At 37.7% G+C, this 24341-nt stretch overlaps 1 protein-coding gene across 1 annotated transcript in view; it reads left to right on the top strand.

Annotated features, from left to right (window-relative positions):
* Positions 1-24341, top strand: part of CPED1 (cadherin like and PC-esterase domain containing 1) — a 330507-nt gene that overhangs the window by 45523 nt on the left and 260643 nt on the right. Inside the window, 1 exon segment of the mRNA XM_017856929.1 lies at positions 15659-15765. Coding sequence (XP_017712418.1) covers positions 15659-15765 — 107 coding nt within the window.

Here is a 24341-nt window from a genome sequence, read left to right as displayed (position 1 = left end):
CTACAGAGACAGGCAGGCTTCCTTGAGCTGCTGTGAGCTCCACCCAGTTCGAGCTTCCCAGCGGCTTTGTTTACCTACTTAAGCCTCAGCAATGGTGGGCGCCCCTCCCCCAGCCTCGCTGCTGCCTTGCGGTTAGATCGCCGCAGACTGCTGTGTTAGCAATGAGGGAGGCTCCGTGGGTGTGGGACCCTCCCGGCCAGGTGAGGGATATATTCTTCTGGTGTGCCCGTTTGCTTAAAGCGCAGTATTGGGGTGGGAGTTACCCGATTTTCCAGGTGTTGTGTGTCTCAGTTCCCCTGGCTAGGAAAAGGGATTCCCTTCCCCCTTGCGCTTCACAGGTGAGGCGATGCCTCACCCTGCTTCAGCTCTCGCTGGTCAGGCTGCAGCAGCTGACCAGCACCGATTGTCCGGCACTCCCTAGTGAGATGTCCCCAGTACCTCAGTTGAAAATGTAGAAATCACCGGTCTTCTGTGTCACTCGCGCTGGGAGTTGGAGACTGGAGCTGTTCCTATTCAGCCATCTTGCTCCGCCCTGAAATAAACAATTTGTAAGCTTTAATTGTGCATTATTCTGAGTAGCATGAAGAAATCTCAAACTGTCTCACTCTGTTCTGCCCGAGGACATGAATCATCCCTCTGTCTAATGTCTCCATGTTGTAGATGCCCCCTACGCTTGAGTAACTTAATAGCCTTCTTATTTATCAGATCGACTTTCATCTCAGTGCTTCTACTCAAGTCATCCTTATTTCACTTAATAGCCCCAAAGGGCAAGAGTAGTGAAGCTAGCATATTGTTATAATTATTCTATTTTATTATTATTTATTGTCGTTAATCTCTTATTGTGCCTAATTTATAAATTCAGCTTTATCAAAGATATGTATATATAGGAAAAAACATAGTATTTATAGGGTTTGGTACTATCCACAGTTTCAGGCATTCACTTGAGTGGGGAGGTCTTGAAACATATCTCCTGCAGATAAGGGGGACTACTATACTAATTAAATGCATTGTTCTATGCACTTTATATGTATTATGTAATCTATTTCTCATTTCTAGTCCATAAGGTAGATATTTCTATTTCAAAGATGAACCGAGGTTTAGACAGCCATATATCCAAAGCAGTTCATGTCATAAATGGTGGAGCTGACGCTTGACCCAAGGGTCAGTTTGTCATCAGACCTGAGCTTTTAACCAGAATATTACACAAATTTCCCAAAAGTGTATAGAAAATGCATGCTTCATTCTTTTTAGCATATTATTGTATGCATACACCATATTTTTAAATGAATTCCTTCTTAATAATTAGACTTTTTCAACTTGTTGCTATAAAATACAACTTTGCTGTGAAATTCACTTATATTATATTTTAGAGATTTGAGTTATAATACAAAATTATTGCATCAATGGGTAAAAATATTGAAACTGTGGGCCTCTCTACCAACTTTTTTCTTTTTTTGTTTTTTCCGAGATGGAGTCTTGCTCTGTTGCCCAGGTTGGAGTACAGTGGCACAATCCTGGGTTCAAGCGATTCTCCTGCTTCAGTCTCCTGAGTAGCTGGGATTACAGGTGCCTGCCACCACACCCAGCTAATTTTTGTATTTTTAGTGGAGATGGGATTTCATCATGTTGGCCAGGCTGGTCTCGAACTCTTAAACTCAAGTAATCCACTCGCCTTGGCCTCCCAAAGTGCTGAAATTACGGGCATGAGCCACCACACCCAGCCAATCTCTGCCAATTTCTCTACAAAAAGATGGTTGCTGTTTTTGCTTCCACCAATACTGCTGATTCCCTATGTGTCTTCAGCATTAGACATTATCATATGTCTTCAGTATTGGATATTTATCTCATCAGATTAAAAAATGATACAAAATTTCTATTTTTAATAAAATTTTGATTTGTACATCAATTGAAAACATATTATTGACTAAATACCATTTAAAATAATTTTATTTGTAAAACTTTTAATACTATGTACATATGAATATACAGTTCATAGAAAAGCAAATTCAAATAACAACATGAAGAAAAGATGTTGAAATGCACAAAAACTTACGGAAAGATAATTTAAAATATAGTGTATTACTTAACATTCATGAGACTGGCAAAACTTAAAATTAGTGATATCACTTATTGCTCGTAGGGATTCTGAGAAAGAAAACTGTCATACATTGCTTGTGGATACGTGAAATATTATGGCCTTTTTTTTGGGAAAGCAATCTGGAAAAATCTATAAAACTTTATATATACCTTTAAGCCAGCAATCTTATTCTTGGGAACCCATTTAAAGCATCAAAACATAATAAAGTATACACATAAATCTTAAAATTAATAATGTTACTGAAGTAGGAAAAATGATTCTAAATAAGGACAAACAAAAGAAGCAAGATTGCTGTACAAATTTTAGTAGTAAATAATTAGAGATAAAAACAGCAAATTATGTTCTCAACATTTCTGGAAAGGTAGAAAGTTAATGTTATGAGACTAAATGAAACTATGATTTCATATAATTCTGTTAAAATATGTGAGATTAAGTGAGCTTCTCCATTATTCTCAGCAAACTAACACGGGAACAGAAAACCAAACACTGCATGTCTCATAAGTGGGAGTTGAACAATGAGAACACATGGACACAGGGAAGGGAACATCACACCCCGGGGCCTGTCAGGGTGTGGGGCGGGCGGGCAAGGCGAGGGGTAGCATTAGGACAAATACCTAATGTATGCGGGGCTTAAAACCTAGATGACAGGTTGATAGGTGTAGCAAACCACCATGGCACATGTATACTTATGTAACAAACCTGCACATTCTGCACATGCATCCCAGAACTTGAAGTAAAAGAAAAAAAAAAGAAAGAAAAAAAAAAAAAAAAACACGTAGCGGCACAGGAATGATGTAGTTTAATAGTACTTGGCATAGTTTCACATTGGCCTAAATATTCTTCGTCTCATAGATGACAGAATTATTAGCCTTAGGAGACACTTCTGATATACCCTTGGCTGCTGGGAACAGGGCCAATTTTAAGAAAACTGTGAAGTGGATGAAACTTGTCTTAGGCGACAGCCCTGTTTACTCATTACCCAGCTTCCTCCGTATCTGAAGCATACACATTAAGATCCAAGGAGACTTGGCCTGGCTCACCAGGTAGCGTCTACCACCCGGAGTTTGTTGTTCTTTACTTATGAAAATGTACCTTCCTCCATCATATCTCAGGGCTTAAGATGTCACCTAGCAAATAAGAGAAAACTGCTGAGCCTGGTTCTAGGTAATATGCATACATTTTAACTGAGGCCAACCACTGTGAGGTTCTCTCTTTTTCTTAGATTGAAACCACTACTGAGTATCTGCCAAGTTAATATTTCTTCCTTCTATGAGAGGAATGCCTGCTGAGGAAACATGAGGGTGTGGGTCAGGGTTAGAAGAGAAGATTATTATTTCCTGTGTTTTCTTCATGACACTTTGTTGTGTTACTGTGTTCAGAAGCCTTAAATAATAGGCTGGCAAGACACATAGAAGTCACATTTTGTTGCTTGAAAGTTCATCACCTAGATGTTGGATTTATCTGCCTGTATCTACCTACCACATACCTAGCTATTCATTGAATAAATGCTTATATAAAGCTTATCAAATATTGGACAGTGTCCTACACACTTTACAAATATTAACTCATTATCCCTGTAACATCCCCAAAATGTCAGTATTATCATTCCTGGGAGGTCTGAGTTTTATGCCTCATATCCTCTATTTGAAATGACCCTGAACAAGCTCATTAGATTATCTGTTGTTTGATTTTAAAATGGAAGATAAGACTTCCTTCATAAATATCTCACAGTAATGTTATGGTTGGGTTCAATAAATCTCCAAAGATTATTGAAAATAATGCTTATGAATAGGAGATGTGTAATCCTAAAATACTTGTGGCATTAAGTAATAAGCCATTGAGAGACAGTTGATTATTCTTCTCATGTTAGCGAATTATATTTTCTCAAGCCTTAGTTCTCATCTGTGCTGAATTAGTGTGGATTTATTCTTGAAATAAATTAGAAATCAGTGGTTCTTTCCTCCCTCTTAGACTTCTCACAATCCCCAATGCCTTATTATACAATGTTAACCCAGATATGATGAGGTTTTATTCATTGCATTTCACAAAAGTCATGCAAAATACCATTTAATAGAACAGGAAGAAGGAATAATATTTTGTTAAATGAAGTGTCATGATGCTAATTATACACTAAAACCTCTTTTCCTGTTCTGCAGAATTTGGCATAAGGAATGTCTGTCAAAATGCCATATTATATACTCAAGTAATAAAAGAAGCCAAGATACAGCACCAAACTCATGACAAGGATTATGAGGAGGACATTATTATAGCCAGATACCAAGTTTTTGTTTTGTTTTGTTTTGTTTTGTTTTTTTGAGAAGGAGTCTCGCCCTGTCGCCCAGGCTGGAGTGCAATGGCATGATCTCAGCTCACTGCAACCTATGCCTCCCTGGTTCAAACGATTCTCCTGCCTCAGCCTCCAGAGTAGCTGGGATTACAGGCACCCACTGCCATGCCCAGCTATTTTTTGTATTTTAAATAGAGATGGAGTTTCACTGGGTTGGCCAGGCTGGTCTCGAACTCCTGACCTCGTGATCTGCCCGCCTCTGCCTCCCAAAGTGCTGAAATTACAGGCATGAGCCACTGCACCCGGCCGACATCAAGAATCTTATAAGTGACACGAAGCCCTCAAGTTTTATTCAACACACTGTTATTAAATAAGAGTGATATGTAGGACCCTATAATTGGTGTGGGTAGGGGAGGGAGCATTACAAAGGTGAGACCTTTCAAAGGACAGTTGGGCAGAGGTGTGTATCAGTGTTTCTCAAACTTACTTGTGTCTACCAATCATCTAGGGATCTTATTGGCAAATTCTGATTTTGTATGGTCAAAGTTGGGGCCTGAAAATTTGCATCTCTGCCAAGCTTTCAAGTCACGACAATGTGGATCCATGGAGCATTTCTGAGTAGCAAGGTTATACGTGTTTAAATGTAATATCAGGCAAAATAGAAGCAGTCTGAAGGGCAGAAATAAAATATTTTGGGAGAACAGAAAAGGAAATGGGCAATTCTGAATGTGGGGACCTAGGAAGGTGTCACAAGTAGAACACTTGGTGAGTAAGGATGATTTCTCAAGCAAATATTGGAGAGAAGAGCATTCAGCAGTGTGAGCTCCATACTAGAGGCATACAGGTTTGTAAGAGCTTGGAGTTTCAGGGGCCAAAAAAAGGCAGGTGCAGCTGGGGAACAGGAGTGTTTGGGAAAGGGAGGGGTTACTTCTGGGGAAAGGAGACTAGAAGATTTGGTTTGAGTAGATGTGCAGAGACTCGGTTGCTTTGCTAAGGAATTTGACCTGTATTGTTCTGACAAGGATGAGATCTGTATTTTAAGAGAATAACTCTGACTATAGGAGGAAAAATAGATTCTAGAAGGAAAAATAATTAGAAGCAGGGAGCTAGAAGACTTTGCGGAGATGATATCTTAGATTTAGAGAATGGGATAGGATTTAGAAAGGACAGGAAATGTTTTAAAAATTTAAATTTTGAATTGATGGTGTTTGAAATTAATAAGATTTGGGAATGAGATGTGAGTACCAGCTGAAGATGTCCTTATGCCTTCTAGTTTGAGGAAGGGTGGCTATAGCCTTGATGATTTAAAAAAATGTAGAGCTGGGCACAGTGGCTCAGGCCTGTAATCCTAGCACTTTGGGAGGCAGAGGTGGGAGGATTGTGTGAGCCCAGGAGTTTGAGACCATCCTGGGCAAGACAGTGAGACCCCCGTCTCTACAAAACATTTAAAAATCGCCAGGTATAGTGGTGGGCAGCTGCAGTCCAAGCTACTCAGGAGGCTGAGGCAGGAGGAACACTTGAGTCCAGGAGGTCAAAGCTGCAGTGAGCTGTGATCACACCACTGCACTCCAGCCTGGGAGACAGAGTGAGGCCCTGTCTTAAAAAAAAAAAAAAAAAAGGAGAAAGAGCAGGTCTTTTGCTGGGAGATAATGGGTTCAAATGTGTATGTTTTTAGCAGGGCATCTCTTCTAGAGTATACTGGAAATGCCTCTTGAAACATAAGAAAGATTAAGAAATGTGAATTTCGGAGCCAATGACAGAAACAATAGTTAAAACCATATGTGTCAATAAAATGCCGAAGGAGATGTTAAATTTAGAGGGAAATAGTAATAAAGGTAAAGGAAAGATAGGGATTTGAAGGGCTGTTTGCATTTTAAAAAATTTCATTTCAATAAGTTTCTGGGGAGAAGGTGATGTTTGGCTACATGAATAAGTAACTTGGTGGTGATTTCTGAGATTTTGGTACACCCATCACCCAAGCAGTGTACACTGTACCCAATGTGTAGTCTTTTATCCTTCACCACCCCCCACCTTCTTCCTCAAATCCCCAAATTCCAGTGCATCATTCTTATGCCTTTGCATCATAGCAGCTCCCATATAATACTGAGAACATATGATGTTTGGTTTTCCATTCCTGAGTTACTTCATTTGGAATAAAAGTCTCCCAGTTCCATCCAGGTTGCTGTGAATGCCATTATTTCATTCCTTTTTATGGTTGAGTAGTATTCCATGGCATGTGTACACACACACACACACACACACGCACGCACACATATATATAATTTTCTTTATCTACTCATTGATTGATGACCATTTGGACTGCTTCTATATTTTTGAAATCGCAAATTGTGCTGCTATAAACATGTTTGCGTAAGTATCTTTTTCATATAATGATTTCTTTTCCATGGGTAGATATCTAGTAGTGGCATTGCTGAATCAAATAGTAGATCTACTTTTAGGGTTTTAGGGAATCTCCACACTGTTTTCCATAGTGGTTGTACTAGTTTACAATTCCACCAACTGTGCAAAACTGTTCCCTTTCACTACATCCATGCCAACATCTATTTTTCGGTTATGGCCATTCTTGCAGGAGTGAGGTGTTATCACATTGTGGTTTTGATTTGCATTTTTCTGATAGTTAGTGTTGTTGAGCACTTTTCCATATGCTTGTCAGAAATTTATATATCTTCTTTTGAGAATTGTCTACTCATGTCTTTGGCCCACTTTTTGATGGGACTGTTTGTTTTGGTCTTGCTGATTTGTTTGAGTTCCTTGTAGATTCTGGATATTAGCGCTCTGTTGGACGTAGACAATGTGAAGATTTTCTCCCACTCTGTGGGTTGTCTGTTAATTCTGCTGATTATTTCTTTTGCTGTGCAGAAGCTTTTTAGTTTAATTAAGTCCCTTCTATTTATCTTTGTTTTGGTTGCATTTGCTTTTGGGCTTTTGGTCATGAAGTCTTTGCCTAAGCTAATGTCTAGAAGGGTTTTTTCTGATGTTGTCTTCTAGAATATTTATGGTTTTGGGTCTTAACTTTAAGTCTTTGATTCATCTTGAGTTGATTTTTGTATAACGTGAGAGATGAGGATCCAGTTTCATTCTTTTACATATGGTTTTCCAATTATCCCAGCACCATTTGTTGAATAGGGTGTCCTTTCCACACTTTATATTTTTGTTTGCTTTTTTGAAGATCAGTTTGCTATAAGTATTTGGGGTTATTTCTGGGTTCTTTATTCTGTTGTATTGGTGTATGTGCCTATTTTTATACCAGTACCATGCTGTTTTGGTGACTATGGCCTTATAGTATAGTTTGAAGTCAGGTAACGTGATGCCTCCAGATTTATTCTTTTTACATAGTCTTGCTTTGGCTATGCAGCTCCTTTTTGGTTCCATATGAATTTTAGGATTATTTTTTCTACTTCTGTGAAGAACGATGGGGATATTTTGATGGGAATTGTATTTAATTTGTAGATTGCTTTTGGCAGTTTGGTCATTTTGACAATATTGATTCTACCCATCCATGAGCATGGGATGTGTTTCCTTTTGTTTGTGTCATCTTTGATTTCTTTCAGCAGTGTTTTGTAGTTTTCCTTATAGAGGTCTTTCAGGTCCTTGATTAGTTATATTCCTAAGTATTATTATTTTTTTGCAGCTATTTTGAAAGGGGTTGAGTTCTTAATTTGATTCTCAGTTTGGTCACTGTTGGTATATTGCAGAGTTACTGATTTGTGTACATTAATTTTGTATCCTGAAACTTTGCTGAATTCATTTACCAGTTCTAGAAGCTTTCTGGATGAGTCTTTAGGGTTTTCTAGGTATACAGTCATATTATCAGCAAGCAGCGATAATTTGACTTACTCTTTGCCAATTTGGGTGCCCTTTATTTCTTTCTTTTGTCTGTTGCTCTAGCTATGACTTCCAGTACTATGTTGAATAGAAGTGGTGAAAGTGAGCATCCTTTTCTTGTTCCAGTTATCAGGGGGAATGCTTTCAACTTTTCCCCATTCAGTATAATGTTGGCTGTGGGTTTGCTGTAGATGGCTTTTATTACCTTAAGGCATGTGAGGAGTTGCATGTATTAAGAAGGGGCTTTCAACTTATCGTGTTTCATTCCGCTCACTCCTCTTGGCTGTGACAGTTTCGCAGACTTTCCATTTTTTATGACCTTGACAGTTTTGAGAGGAACTGGTCAGCTATTTTGATGTCCCTCATTGGGAATTTGCCTGACGTTTTTCTCATGATTAGACTAGAGTTATGGTTTGAAGGAGTGTGAACACAGAGATAAAGCATCATCCTTATCACATCATATCAAGAGTTTGCACTAACCACATGACTTAGCTCTGTTCATGTTAACCTGATTATCTGACTGAGGTAATGTTTGCTAGGTTTTTCCACTATATTCTTTTATTCCCTCTTTCCATATTGAACTATTTGGAAAGGTGTCACCATATGTCATTCACACTACATAACTGTTTTAGAATTATTCTGCATGAGAGATTTGTCTCTTCATCACTATGTATTTATTTATTCAGTCAGTTATTTGCACCATTACGGGCTCATGGATGTTTATTTTCTACTTTAGCTTATAATTAAATATTATTCTATTTATTTAGTTGCCCAGATTGCTCCAGCTCTAATCGTTGACTTAAGTGTGTCTTTGACGTACCTTTATTGTTGCTTTTCTTTGTTTGCTTGTTTGTTTGTTTTTGAGCACTTTCTTTCCGACACTGCAACAGTCTAGGCTTATCTTGTGTGTTTCCTGCCCCAACCCTTTAATCAGTGATTCCTCCAACAACATGGTTCTTTTATTGGAGAATGGTAAATAAAATTAATTATGGGTGCTCTGGTACTGTTCCATAGATGTACTACATGAAGAGTGCAGAGTAAGGAATTGGTTAATGCAACTTGAGAAATTTGGGAAGAGATAGAGGTATTTGCAATGGTTAACTTATATCCAAATAATCTTGTGGTGGAATCAAGTATAGACCCTAATTTATCATCAATAAGCTAAAAATGTACTCATGAACATAATACTCTGCACTAATCCTGATAAAGGATGGATACGGGTAAATACTTTGTTATTTAATCAGGATTTTATAATTTAGTTGTGAAAAGAAGGGTAATACAAATGAACAGTGAACAGATAAAATATCCTCACATATTATATTATAAAAGAATATTATGAATTACTAAAAAATGAGACACCTTTAGTACTTCACCTTAAAGGAAAGAAACTCAGGAAATCATCCTTGTTGTATCCTTATGGAATATGATAGTTTAATATTGTGAATAAGTAAATGAGGCTTGGCTTTTGTAGCTTTGTATTCTAGAAGCTCTTGGACAAAATTATTTTCCAAACTATACTTTACAAATCTGTTCTGCCTAAAATTAATGTGTAAGTGTTTACAGAAAATTTCCAATATATAAAGCACTGGAATCTCCCATTTGTTTTTATAATTTAAGCACAATGAGTTATTAACTTTGTTCTTCTCATGTTTATTTCTCCTCTTTTATCCTTACCAGCTAAGAACCAAAATTATATTTATTTCATTTTTTAAAACTAATGTTTTCTATTATTCTATTTTAATTATAGAATAGAATTTCAATATACTTGCTTTTGATTTAATTATAATTGTTTGCCGTTCACATGCAGTTATTCACTGATTTACTCGTTTATACATTTTACAAATACGTGGCAAATGCTTTATATTTCAGCCACTATTTTAGGTACTGAGAATCTAGCAGTGAACAAAATAGATATAGCCTCTGCCCTCATGGAGCAGACATTCAAATTGGGGAAACCATAATAAACAAATACAGAAAAAAAATATATATGATCTGTGAGTCGGTGGTAAATACTATGGAAAAGAAGAAAGCAGGAATAGACTTAATATTGTTAAATTTTTATTAAGTGTGCCAGAAAATTAAAGTTGTCATTCCTTGAGAATAAACAGCATTTGATGCTAATATGAGTGATGCTATCTCAGAGTTCTCTGTTGTTCTCTGGATTAAATTATGGATCTTGCAGATGTTATCAGTGAAGGAGGTCATTTATGAGTCAGGAAATGAGTGTTTGCTTTATGGCAGCCTGTCTATGAGAAACTGGAAATATTCTAAAGGCAGCCTCACTCCTTATTGCAGATACTTGATTTTAAAACAAAACCAAACAAAACCTCTAAAATTGCTCTTTTAACACGAACAGATGTTAGCTGGTTTCTGAGAACACTTAGAGAAGGATAAAACTGTAGTCAGTGCCATTTTATATCTGAATTAATTGATCTGGATCCTGACATCTCCTTCCAAAATTGTCTGAGAAGTTTGTGTCTTTTCCAGAGATAACACTATGAAGGCATGATAGTGATTCGTGTTATCAGCAGTTTTGCTTCGGAGTGTTTGGGAGGTGCCTGTAGGTTTTCCACATTTCTGTAATTCTGAGATGGGGACTGGAGCATCCACATCCTGTTTTCCTAGAATTATGCCCTATGGCCTTTCTATTTAAGACCTTGGTAAGCCTGATCAGGAAGTTCTGGTTTCTCTGCAACAGGGAAAGAAATAATTTTAACGGTTAAAAAAAAAAACTGAGAACGTTTTAAGGATATATTTTCAAAAATAGATAGAGTTCAAGTACATATTTCTAGTTCCTGAATACCTGTGAGGTAAGTATTAGCTCCTTTTGTATAGGAAGATTTAACTTTGATTACCAGTGGTATTGCCAGTAGTATGATGGGGCACAATACCTAGGTGAGGGTCTAGGAATACCTGAGTTATACCTGCTGTAGTTATTTCTTCCTCCAAGCTTCCAAAGAAAAACAGATGCACTGGACAGTGAGAGAGAAAGGCTAGTTTCTCCAGATAATTTCCGTGTCTGTTTCCTCACATGTAAAGCACATGTAATAACACGTAAAAATTGTTTCTACCCCACCGGGTTGTTGGAAATATTACATAAATTAATACATGTAAGGCATCAATAGCTAAATTTATTTGTTGCTTCCCTGTTTTCAGAGGAGATAATGGTGTAATGTTCAAGAACATGGCCACTAGAACTAGTTGTTTGTATCCAAACTCTCCTCCCACCACTAACTGGAAGGGCGACCTTGGGGAAGTTATTTAACCTTTCTGTGCCTGTAAAAAATAGAATAATCATATAAAATAGATTATTATATGGGATAAATGAGATAATACAAATACGTGGAACAATATTTGGCATATTGTAAGTTCTGAAGTACTATTAGCTGTTGACACTACTATTTCTACTACTCATTTATTCGTAGTGGCTTTGGTCCCCAAATCCTAATGCAGTGTTCTAAAGAGCAAGGCTAAATCATATGGGATGTCCTTTTCCCCATGCCAGGAGAACCTAAGAAGTCACCATCCAAATTGACCAGGGGCTTTGCCTATTTTCAGCTAACACAAATCTGATGTCTTAGCACTTCTTACTCTAATGTCAACCTTCTCGGTGCAGAAAAAGCACATCGAGAAAGACACAAACAACGAGCATTTACTCCAGTGCTTAGAAAGAGCCTGTCCTAGGCCATTTACAAGTATGACAACAGCCTTGAGACAGGCTCAACATAGAAAAAAGTCTAATGAGAGAGTGAATGAAAAGAGATGAGGCAAGGCCCAGGTAGGAGCAGATTCTGAGCCACTTCTGCACCCAAACTGGGAAGAAGAGATGTAAGAAAAAAAGATGATCAGAGACCACTCTTGATTTTTCCAGGCTCTGAAAGAAAAGAACCCTAAGAGTTGCAGCCCTTGCCACCTTTAATGTAACCAACAAAATGTCCTTGGAGTTGAATGACCTTCCCCAATCTTATGGAATAGCATGATAAATCTAGACATAAAAGGGTAGATGCAAACATCCCTCTAGGACCAATTAACCAAATAGCAGTTTGCCTGATGTTATCTTAATAAAACCAATTTATCTAATGAACAACTCTAATTCATTAAAAGCTAATACACGGAACATCAATTTGTCAAATGGCCAGCTCATGGAAACCTGGAACACTATTATTTTATGCCAGGTCTAGAATGGTGTGCTGCTATCAGAGACAGAGTCCAAGCAGAGTTAGGGCCAGGTGTGAGAGTAAGAGACCACGGCAAACTGGAGAACACGTGGGGAGTGGCTCCAGCCAGTCACTGCCTTGTAGGATATGGACCCAGTGTTACCAGAGCTTCCAAGTTTTCAAATAAAGGCTGAAATTGGACTTTTCTATGTGAATTGAGCTGACATTTGCATTTTGGCAAATACTTAAAACAAAAACAAAACAAACGCTGTGCAGGCCAGATGTATCCTGTCTGAGGGCTTGACTTGCCTGTGTGCCTTTAGTTTACAATCTCTGCTGGAGACCTAGGGCATTTGCCTCCTAAATGCTCATGCTTTCAGCTGTGAAATGTGGCTCCAAAGTCCCACAATATATAGTAATTTGTCATTATGCTGAGGTACAAATTTGTATCCCAAATGCTCCAAGGCTAACTTCTCAATGTGATTTACTTAGCTAGTGAAAGTGCTTTGATCTCTGCCCAGTTTCTACATTTCAATGTGGTGTTAGGGTTTCTTTAACTAAATTTTAATACATAGTACCTCTCATGAAACAAGTAAAACTTCATTAGAAAAAGAAAAAGGGCTTTGGAAAGCAGGGGAGGGAGTTGACTTCTAATGTTGGAAATAGAAATGAAGACAAAGTGAAAAGGTCTGCTAAATGTGTAACTAGGAAATAGCTTTGGGGACACTGAGGTGGGATTCAATGTGCGTAACAGTGGGGGTTTTGAGTGGAAACAATCAGCGTTTTTAAACCGTGCTAGCAAGCATTCGGGAAGAAGGTGTATGAAGATATTACTTGAAATTTCAGTTACACTTTACTTCATTTTAAGAGGAGATTTGTGGACTATACACTATTTTTAAATTATTAATTTAAAATATTAATTAAACATCTTTGAGGGATGAGGGGGTCACCCTTATGAATGCCAGAAAACTGTGTAATGCTTTGTAAGTTATTTTACTTTCTCCCACATTGTTTTTAATTTGATCCCTCAAAGAGATTGTTGAGGGCAGTGACTTTCTGCTCTTTTTTTTTTTTCTGTTTACTTTCATACTTTGAGTACAATGTTCTGTTCATAGAAGATTCTTAATAAATTCAATGCTTTGAATTATTTAAATGTGTCTTTCCATTGTAAACATTTATGGCTTAAATATATATTTCTATCAACTCTAGAAATGATGCATGTGCCTTGAATAGTGAAGAAGGGTGTGCTGTAGACGTGGAGGAATAGAAAACTTACTCTGAGACCAAAACGCCACAGGTCATGATTTGAAATCCCTCTTTGCATATCTTTATCTTCTTAAAATATTTAGTTGGGAATCATATGACAGGAGGTTTCTTCTAGGGTTCTAGCATTTCCTGGGCTAGAAATGATATAGAATAATACAGGCTTTGTGTTTCGCTTTGAATCCAAATCAAAAAGTTTGGGATGAAGAAGCCAGATGCACTTTTAAAATAAAGTATTGGAATCATCATATAGTATTTGGTTTTGTCTATAGGAATCAATGGGAACTTTGCTTGAAAGAGTGTATGGAACAGGGTAGATCTTGCAAGCCTAAGGCCATGTTGCTACATGATGAGATTTCTCTCATCCCCAAATCAGCTGCTGCTCCTCTCCTTGCACCTTTGCCGCCTTGTGCTGTCTTCCAGCATCTTGGGATACATCAAACAAACAGAGAAGTTCTAGGACAAGAGCTTGATTCAACTGCCTGGACTCCTTTGTTTGGTAGAAAGGTTTCCCTTCCAGCAACAGGACAATTAAAAACAGGGGAACCAGTAGCCCAGACAGCACAGGACTTGTGAAGCTGAAAAGCACAGGACTTGTGATTGGTGGGGAGTGAAATTTCATTTCTAATTGTCATAGATCGCTCTTCCTTATTAATACTTTTCTCATAAAGCTTTTTTTTTTGGAAATATTATGCTTCTCAAGTAAGAAATTCTGAAAAAATTTGAAAAGAGAAGTATGAAAGAAGTTGGTTGCTTCTAGGCTTTTTAGAAGCTACTAGACCTAATGCAGGAGATGACTGGTGAGGTCTGGCATGAATAATCACTCAAATATTTATCTCATGATTGATCAACAAAAGAGGTGATGTATATAGAAATTGTTTAATTGTTTTTTAAATTGGATTTTCATCCAAAATAAGGACTATTTCCTAAGTAATACCAATTCATTTAGACATTACCCAGTGGGGTTTTTTTCTGGTTATTTTGAGATACGTATTTTATATTGTTTCTGAATAACATTAAAAATTGAAATACATTTCTTCTGTTGCTTTTATTGTTGCTTTTTCTCCATGAGGTAATGTGTTTACCATGCTCTCAAGGAGTAGTTATTCATGCATTATTCAAGAAATATTTTTAAAGCACCAATTATATGTAGGGCGTGTGATCTATATCTGTATCTATATGCAGATACAGATACATAGATATATAGCAATATATATAACTATATATAAAATCAAAGTGAATGAAGTTAAATAAACCCATGTATACACACAAATGTTAACTTTAAAATGTTTAGAGATTAGGCAAGAATGTACCCTTCTGAGATTATTTTGGCAAGTTAGTATGATTTATTGGCAAAGAGTTTTGTCCTTGGTGAAATAGCTGAAATATCATTTGCTTTCGTCCGTGTTACACTCCACAGTTTGAAATGAACTCTGCTGTGTATAACTAGATTACAAATTTCTTTTATGCAAAACCTGTTTTTATTTTCATTGAATTTTATTTTCTGCCTATTACAACATTTTCTTTTATGAAACATTACAAAAGTAAATTTGATGTTTGACGTTTAGATCTGTGAAAAATAGTGGGAGTATCCAAGCCTGGAACAAAATATTTGATGTTTTCACTTCTTATCATTATTTGATTTCACAACTTTCTTCTATCTTAAAAGATTTTATTATTTTTCCTCCCAAATCCATAAAAAAGACTTTATTAATTTTTAAAATAAGTGATTTAAGGTATTCTAATTTCAATCTTTTAAATGAATTTTATGTCTTTAGACAATTAAATTTTCTAAAGAATAGAATACTAAATTTAAAAATATTAGAACTTCCAAAATTTAAAATTTGAATTTTAGTTATTTTATTGACTTTTTGTCTTAAGTATATTTGAGATCATTTACTTGTGTTTTAGAATTTAACTAATTACATTTTTTATCTGAAGATTTAAATATTGCCTTTAAAATATCTGATGAAGACTTATTTGTTTTGAATATTCTTTTGCTTTTAGGTGATCTGGGCTCTTGGGATCTGCTCATTTGCCTGTCTTCTAAGAAGGCAAAAGGAAAACCCTGCATATCCAAGGAGGTCATGTGCCAGTTAGGTTTACATCAAAAGGTAAATACTCTCAAAATGTGCACAGATGTTATCAACCCTACAGATATTAACACTGGCATTTCCTGGTCTACAATGTTTAAGAGTCTTAAAGAATTAGCGTTATTATATCTATGGAGAATCTGCCAACTGGCCATGCCTTATATTCTTTACCATAAAATAGTCACCACTTTCTGTTTGATAAGATCTCCCTCAGCTTCGGCTGCTGCAGATATTGTTGTTTTACTCAGCAAGACCCAACTTTCACTAGAAGTCTGTAGCCTATAAAGTGTTGCTTAATCTGACCACTTGTTCACCGAAGTGGTAAAGTTTTTATTTTTTAGATGCCTGTTCTAATTTTTTCTAACTTAAGTTGGTATCTTAAGTTACAATAAAATTTTAAAAATTTCTAATTACCTTTTAAAATTGGCATTTAGTACTTACTGTTTATATTGTGTGAACTTTTATAAATGGTTTTAGAAAACTTAACTAAAAATTATCCAGTGTTTACCATGTGCTAGTCACTGTGCTGGAAAATTTACATATTGTTGATACCTGCAACAAATCGGTAAGAAAAGTGCCAAATCCAATAGCTCTTATACAGCCCCTAACTGGAGATGGAGTATTGTACCCAGATCACTTGACATTCCTACAATTCACCATCTAGATAACTCCTTTTTTCTAACTCTTCACTTTTTTGGCATTTGGGCTGAGCACACGCTTTTGTTACTCTATGTACATCTCTGGCCATTCCTCCTCTGTTGTCCTTACAATCAACTTTTCTCTGCCCATTCTTGGAATGCATGTGTTCCCTAACACCAATCCTGAAATTTCAACAACCATTTGTAGTTGAGATTCCAAAATCTACCTAAGGTACAGAGCACTTTCCTAGGCTTCGGGCTTGAATATGCAACAGGCTGCTGAATATCTGCATTTGGATGTCCCACAGACATATCAAACTCAACCTGGAGAAAACTGACTCATTCCTTTCCTCAGTAAATTCTCTTCTGCTCTCGTGTTCAGAAGCTTCAGAGCTTCTGTTTTGTTTGTTATAAGCAGAATCACCCAGTCTGTCATCTCCCAAGATAGAAATTACCCACTCTGTCGTCTGCTAAGATAGAAGGGCCATCACCGTTGAGCCCTTCCTTCCTCTTTCTTGGCATTGACCTTCTATCGATTGCCAATACTGCTGAATTTAACCTCTTAACATGTCTCTTTTTCTTCTGTTTTAGTTTTGTTTTTTGAGACAAAATCTCCCTCTGTCACCCAGGCTAGAGTGCAATGGCATGATCTCACCTCACTGCAACTTCCGCCTCCCAGGTTCAAGCAGTTCTCGGGCCTCAGCCACCCAAGTAGCTGAGATTACAGATGTGCACCACCATGCCTGGCTAATTTTTGTATTTTTAGTAGAGATGTGTTGACCAGGCTGGTCTCGAACTCCTGGAACTCCACGGCTCGATCTACCTGCCTTGGCCTCCCAAAGTCCTGGCCTGAGCCACCATGCCAAGCCTACCTCTAAACATTTCTAAACATTTCTCACATCTGTCATCTATTCTCTGTACTTACTACCTTTATTCTGGTCAGATAATCATCATCTCTTACCTGGGTTATTGCTAAATCTTCCTCACTGGTTTTTCTGAAGCGAATATTTTACCCCTGAAATCTATTCTACTCACAATTATGAGATGAAAAATATAAAATGGTGAACTTGCCTTTTTACATCTATGCTTGAAATCTTGAATGACTTCTCATCAATCCTAGAATAAAGTCTTAGTATTTGCTTTGTATTACGCTTCTGGGAAGAATTAAATGCCATACTCATAAAGGTGTATCTGAAGACAAACTAATGAAGAAACTATTTACAGAGGTTTTGGCAGGGTAAAATAAACTAAAAGGCCTAGTGAGGGGCTCAGGAACCAGCAACATTATAAAAGTTTTACCACACTGGGTTGTAGGAGGGATGTGTAGAAGGAATGGTGTAGCCAGAATCTCATGAGAGCTGGAACCAAGAAGGAGGTATCCTTGGAGAGGTGCCGTAAACTTAGGGGAGTGTAGCCTTTGCCATATCACAGACCTGCAGAGAGGAAGCCTTGTGGATAAACACCCCACCTCTCTCTACTCCCACCCTCCAATCTCTTGTCAATGCCTCCCATTGGTCCAGGCTAACTGCTAGTTAAAGGGCAAGAGATTCTCTGTGATGCCACCCACAAAAGTCAGCCTCTTGGGGAACAGAGCAGGCAGCAGAGTCCTGGAGGGACAAGTGGTGACTATTGCTAGTCACCACTAAAAACCTTGCTAGTCAAGGTTTTTTGCGAATGGCTTTTGCCTAACAGTACCCTTCTCTTATATCTTTCTAACTGGGTGTTATGCTGCAAGTGATATGAAACTGCTTATTATTCTCTAAACCCTGGTGCTGTTTTCTGTCACATACCTTTATTCTTACTGTTTTATCTGCCTGAAATGCTCTTTCTCAGTCCTCTTTACCTCAGTGATTTTCAACGAGGGAGAGATTCTGTCTCCTCTAGTAATATTTGGTGATGTCTAGAGATATTTTTGGTTTTGTCACATCTAGGGAGAATGGTTGGTACTGGCATCTATAGGTTAAAGTCAAGGATGCTGCTAAATATTTTAAAATGCCCACAACAAATAATTGTGTGGTCAAATATGTTCATAGTGGCAAGGTTGAGAAACCTTGATGTGGTCCCTTGCCTTAAAGTCAGCGCTTAAGTCTGTTACACTCAGTACCACTATCACCTCAGAAGCTCCAAAGCTTGTGTTTTGTTGGTTATAAGTGGAATCACCCACTCTGTCGTCTCCTAAGATAGAAATCTGGTCTTCACCCTTGAGCCCTTCCTCTTCCTTGTCATCTACAATTGCCAATACTATGGAATTTAACCTGTAAATATTTCTCAGATCTGTTATCTATTCTCCGTACTTACAACCTTTATTCTGCTTACCTGGATTGCCGGCAGGGCTTCCTGGCCTTTCTCTTCCTAGATATTCATACAAATCCTCAAGCATATCTCGAATTCTATACTTATCACATGGTTCATTTTTTTCTTTGTCATCCGAAACACACGTCAGGCTCCACCAGCTAATGAGGACAAATGAGGTCACATTGGCATTAGTATTGATATTTTGGGGGCAATACATGTTTTTTCTTTTTGTTTTTGAGACAGAGTTTCACTCTTGTTGCCCAGGGTGGAGTACAATGGCAGGATCTCGGCTCACTGCAACCTCAGCCTCCCAGGTTCAAGCGATTCTCCTACCTCAGCCTCTGGAGCAGTTGGATTACAGGCGTCTGCCACCACGCCCAGCTAATTTTTTGTACTTTTAGTAAAGACAGGGTTTCATCATGTTGGCCAGGTTGGTCTTGAACTCCTGACCTCAGGTGTTCCACCCACCTGGGCCTCCCAAAGTGCTGTGATTACAGGCATGAGCCACCATGCCTGGCTCGCCTGCAACACAGGTTTTATTTGTTTGTTTGAGATTAGAGTCTTGCTCTGTCACACAGGCTAGAATGCAGTGGCCGATCTCCGCTCACTGCAACCTCCGGCTCCGGGTTCAAGTGATTCTCCTGCCTCGGCCTCCCCAGTAGCTGGGATTACAGGCACATGCCACCACAGCCAGCTAATTTTTGTATTTTTAGTAGAGATGAGGTTTCACCATCTTAGCCAGGCTGGTCTCAAACTCCTGACCTCGTGATCCACCCACCTCTGCCTCCCAAAGTGCTGGGATTACGGGCATGAGCCACCATGCCTGGTCACAGGTTTTCTTAAGAAGCTTTCTGGTGGGTCTCAGCAGCTCGGGCGGCGAGAGGAGCGGCAGCGGCCAGGCAGCCCAGCTTCGCTAAGGCTCTCGGCGCGACGAGGCCTGCAGGCACCTGGCGTGAGCCCTCCTCGTCACCAGGATGCCCAAGAGGAAGGTCATGAAGGGACCACAAAGGAAGAGCCCAAGAGGAGATTGGCGCGGTTGCCAGCTAAACCTGCTCCTGCAAAAGTAGAAGCAAAGCTGAAAAATGCAGCAGCGAAGGATACATCTTCAGACAAAAAAGTGCAAACAAAAGGGAAAAGGGGAGCAAAGGGAAAACAGGCCAAAGTGGCAAACTAAGAAACTCAAGAAGATTTACCTGCAGAAAACAGGGAAATGAAAACTGAGGAGAGTTCAGCTTCTGATGAAGCAGGAGAGAAAGAAGCCAAGTCTGGTTAATACCGTACACCATGTCTTATCAGCGGTCCCTTTCTCTCTTCTTGTGCAATCCAGAGGAATGTTTCTTATCAATTATTTTGTAAATGCAAGTGTTTTAGTAGCTCTAGAAACATTTTTAAGAAGGAGGGAATCCCACCTCATCCCATTTTTTAAGTGTAAATGCTTTTTTTTTAGAGGTGAAATCATTCGCTGGTTGTTTATTTTTTTGGTACAACCAGGAAATAGTGTGGGACATTGAATTATGGGAGGCTTTGACTGTCTCGGGTGTCCACTTAACATTCCATAGATGGAGGGGTTAGTTTTTATATCCTATAATACAAAGCATATTAAATGGCAATATGGAGTCAGTCCTGCATTTAATGTCTTGGACATTTTTAATTACTTCTATTTCCTTGTTGTTTTTTAGTAGAATTGTTTCCTAAAGAAAACCACTCCTTGATCACGGATCTTCCTGTTGGAATTGTGTGCATGCTGTAAGATCTTTGATTGTGGCAGTCCTGTTTTCCTAATAACTTTGTTACTGTGCTGTGAAAGATTAAAAATTTGAATATGTAGCGTACATGCTATTCAGTTGTGAATTGGTGAGACGTATGTAACAGCTTATTAGCATGTGAAGATACTGATAGCCTCTTAAGGAAAATTTGCTTCCAAATTTTAAGGGGGAAAGTCGCTGGAATAACTTTAAAAAAGAATTACAATACATGGCTTTTCAGATTTTTGGTATGTATGTTAAGAATTGTGTACAAATTTAAATGTCTGTACTGATCCTCAACCAGTAAAATCTCAATTATGAAAGAAAAAAAAAAAGCTTTCCCATCTATTTCCCTAGCAGGTGTCTTCCATGTACTTAGAAACAGTGTTTTTGGTATGCTGTTTCAGACCATTACACCAAAGATATTGAGGAACATTCCATGCTACTTTCGCTGTCAATCATGGCTCCTGTGATAGTTATGTTCCCAGCCTGGGGTGCAAAATCTCTCCCCACAGCTGTAAAATTTTGAGACACCCAAAGTCCGTGCATTCATCAGTCCTATATGAATTGAAACTAGACTTTGTTCAGTATACATTAAGGGGAATATTATTCTATTTAACTCAGTTCTTCACTTTGTTTCCTGAGCCCCAAAACGTATGGTTGGCACCTGGACAACACAAAGTCACACATAAAAACTCTTCCCGTGACTCTTCTGTCCCCTCTCCTCGGGCTTTTGTGGTCAACTCTTGCACCATCACTCACTAGCTGAAAGATTTTGGTCACGTTATTTAATCTCTGTAGTCTTCAGCATCTTTTCCTGCAATAAGAAGGCATTAGACACTGGACAGTCTCCAAGACACTTGCTGGTTTTAGGTTTGTGTGAGTCACTGGAGATGAGTGGAATATGTGAAGAGAAGAGAGCAGAACAGATCAGCCAGCAATGGCAATGGAGAAGGCAAGAAGGGGGTTATGGGTGAAATAGGTAGAGAAGGAAATTATAAAGTATAATGTCAGTTATGCTGGGATTCTCCTTTTAAATTTTTTTTTTATTGTTTTTTGGAGACAGAGTCTCACTCTGTCTCTCAGGCTGGAGTGCAGTGGCATGAGCTTGGCTCACTGCAACTGTGGCCTCCTGGGTTCAAGTGATTCTCACGCTCAGCTTCCCAAGTAGCTGGGATTACAGGCATGTACCGCCACACCTATTTTTTTTTTAATTTTTAGTAGAGACTGGGTTTTGCCCTGTTGGCCAGGCTGGTCTTGAACGCCTGGCCTCAAGTGATCTGCCCACCTTGACCTCCCAAAGTGCTGGGATTACAGACATGAGTCACTGTGCCTGGCCTTAATTTTTTTTAGACTTACAGAAAAATTGCAAAGATAGTACAAAGATTTTTCCAAATACCTTTCACTGAGCTTACTTTAATGTTAAATCTCACATAAACATGATACTTTCATCAAAACTAAGAAATTAATATGGATACAAACTGTTAACTCAATTATAAATGTTATTCAGATTGCATCTTTTTTTAAAAAAAAACAAAAGTTTGCCCCTTTTCTGCTCTAAGAACCTATCTAGTACCCCTCATTGCATTGAGTTTTCATATCTCCTTACTCTCCTTCAATCTGATGCAATGTTTTTTCCTTTCATGACCTTGACATATTTGAAGAGTACTGGTCAGGTGTTTTGTAGAATGATCCTCAATTTGGATTGGCCTGATGACTTCTTCATAAGGTTATGAATCTTTGGCAAGAATTTCATGGAAGCAGTCTACCCTTCTCAGTGTAAAATATCAAGGGGCATATGATGTCCTTGTCTCTTGTTACAGGTGATGTTCACCTTGATCACTAGGCTAAGGTGGTGTTTGTTGGATTTTTTCCCCACATAATTAATAAACATCTTGGGAGATAATACTTTGAGACTGTACAAAGATCCTGTTTTTCTTCAAATTTTGCCTACAAATTTTAGGATCCAGAGCTGGATCTTGCTCACAACAATTTTTATTCTGGTGTTCTAATGGTGATTTTCTATTTGTCTTATTACTTTCATAATTATTAATTGGAATTCCTCTGTAAGGAAGAGCTAGTCTTTCTCCTGCATTTATTTATTCAATAATTTATTTATGTCAGTATGGGCTGACATAATATACTAATGGATATTTGTTGTATTCTATGGGTTACAAATCAGTACTATTGTTATTAATTTTTTACAATCAAATTGTTCCAGCTTTGGTCATTGAGTGATTATTCATGTTGGCTCCTGGCTCTTTTGACATGTCATGTGTTCTTTTCTTGGATACTTCCTTACTGTTTAGCACCATGAGATACTCCAAATTCATCTTGCATTTTTCCTGTGCCAGGCTGGAATTAACCATTTATCCAGGAACCCCATTCCTGTTATTGCAGAATGATATTTAAAAACAAAGATCTGGGTACTAGGTGTGCCCATTGCTACTAGGGTGTCATTGAGTTTGGGCTCTTTCAGCAGAGAGAGCTTGGAAATGTCTGTATGTGTACGAATCCATGCAAACGTACACTTGTATTTATTTCTGTGTCTGTCTCTATATGTACATATTGAAAAGCTGATTCTTACCATACCCCTGTTTGCTATCCAACACCACAAGGTTTATTATAGCCTTATGCTGTCCTCATTTGTAACTTCTTTCTCAGATAGTGAGAAAATTAGATCTCATTTACATCACATTTCCCTATTTGTTTAACCCTAGCATACACATACATTAGTTTCAGAATTCTTAACCTATACCCCTGTGAGAAACAAATTTACTAATAAAAGTGAATGTTTTGTGTGTGATCTTTTTGCCTAATAATATTCACTCAAAATAATATTTTCTGGAAGTAGGGCATATCTTTTTTCCTTGCTCCCTTTGCTGTGGCTATGTCACTCAGTAACACAGTTAGGGTAATTTGCTGCAATTTATATATTATTTGAGTCCCCAACCTCCACCCCCAGTGCAAATCAGGGTTGAGTTTTTTTTTTTTTTAATTTGCATGTAGTAAAATTCATTATTTGTGGTTTATAGCTCCATGGGTTTTGACAAATGCATGGAGTTATGTATGCATCCTCATCCCTCAGTCATGGCAGAATGGTCCCATTATCTCCAAAATTCACTTGTTCTGCACCTTTGAAGTCATCCCCTCCTGTGATCCCTACCCTTAACAGTCACCATCAACTTATTTTCTGTCCCTATTTTTTTGTTGTTGTTGTTGTTTGTTTGTTTTAAATAGAAGGTCATATGAGTAGAGTCATATAATTTGGAGCATTTGGGGTCTGGCTTATTTCACCTTAGCAAACTCATTTAAGATTCATCCCTGTTGTGTCAATTAGTTTATTCCTTCTTATTGCTGAATAAGATTCCATTTTATGGTTGTACCACAGTCTGTTTATTCATTCATAAGTTAAAAGACATCTGGATTTGTTCCAGTTTATGGCCATAATGAATAACACTTGCCATAAACATTTGCATACAGGTTTCTGTATGAATATAACTTTTTCTCTCTTAAGGGTGATTCATATGGTAAATATATGTTTAACTTTAAGAAACTTTAAAAACTGTTTTAAATTTAAAAAATTTAAAATGTTTTAACTTTAAGAAGCTGCCCAAAGTTTCTATAAATATGGCAAGTTGCAGTTCCTTTTATTTAAAAAATAGAGAAAGTCACACATGAAAAACTTCTTGCCTTCAGGGTTACCTTTACAGTAAATTAATTTTTTAATCTTTTTGTAAGCATATCGTTTATTTCATGCTTTTATCTGATTGTGAAGCAATATTTACATAGCTATCACAATAGTTAATTACACTAAATGTGGGTATATTACACAAACACTAACACAAATTACAGGTGTGACATAAAATATAATTAGATGTGTAAAATATATATAATAAATAATTATGTATATAATTAT

The sequence above is a fragment of the Rhinopithecus bieti genome, unplaced genomic scaffold (genome assembly GCF_001698545.2).
Source record: "Rhinopithecus bieti isolate Rb0 unplaced genomic scaffold, ASM169854v2 scaffold_42380, whole genome shotgun sequence".
NCBI lineage: Eukaryota > Metazoa > Chordata > Mammalia > Primates > Cercopithecidae > Rhinopithecus > Rhinopithecus bieti.
Note: the sequence above shows the minus strand (reverse complement) of the source record. Positions and strands in the feature narration are given on the sequence as shown.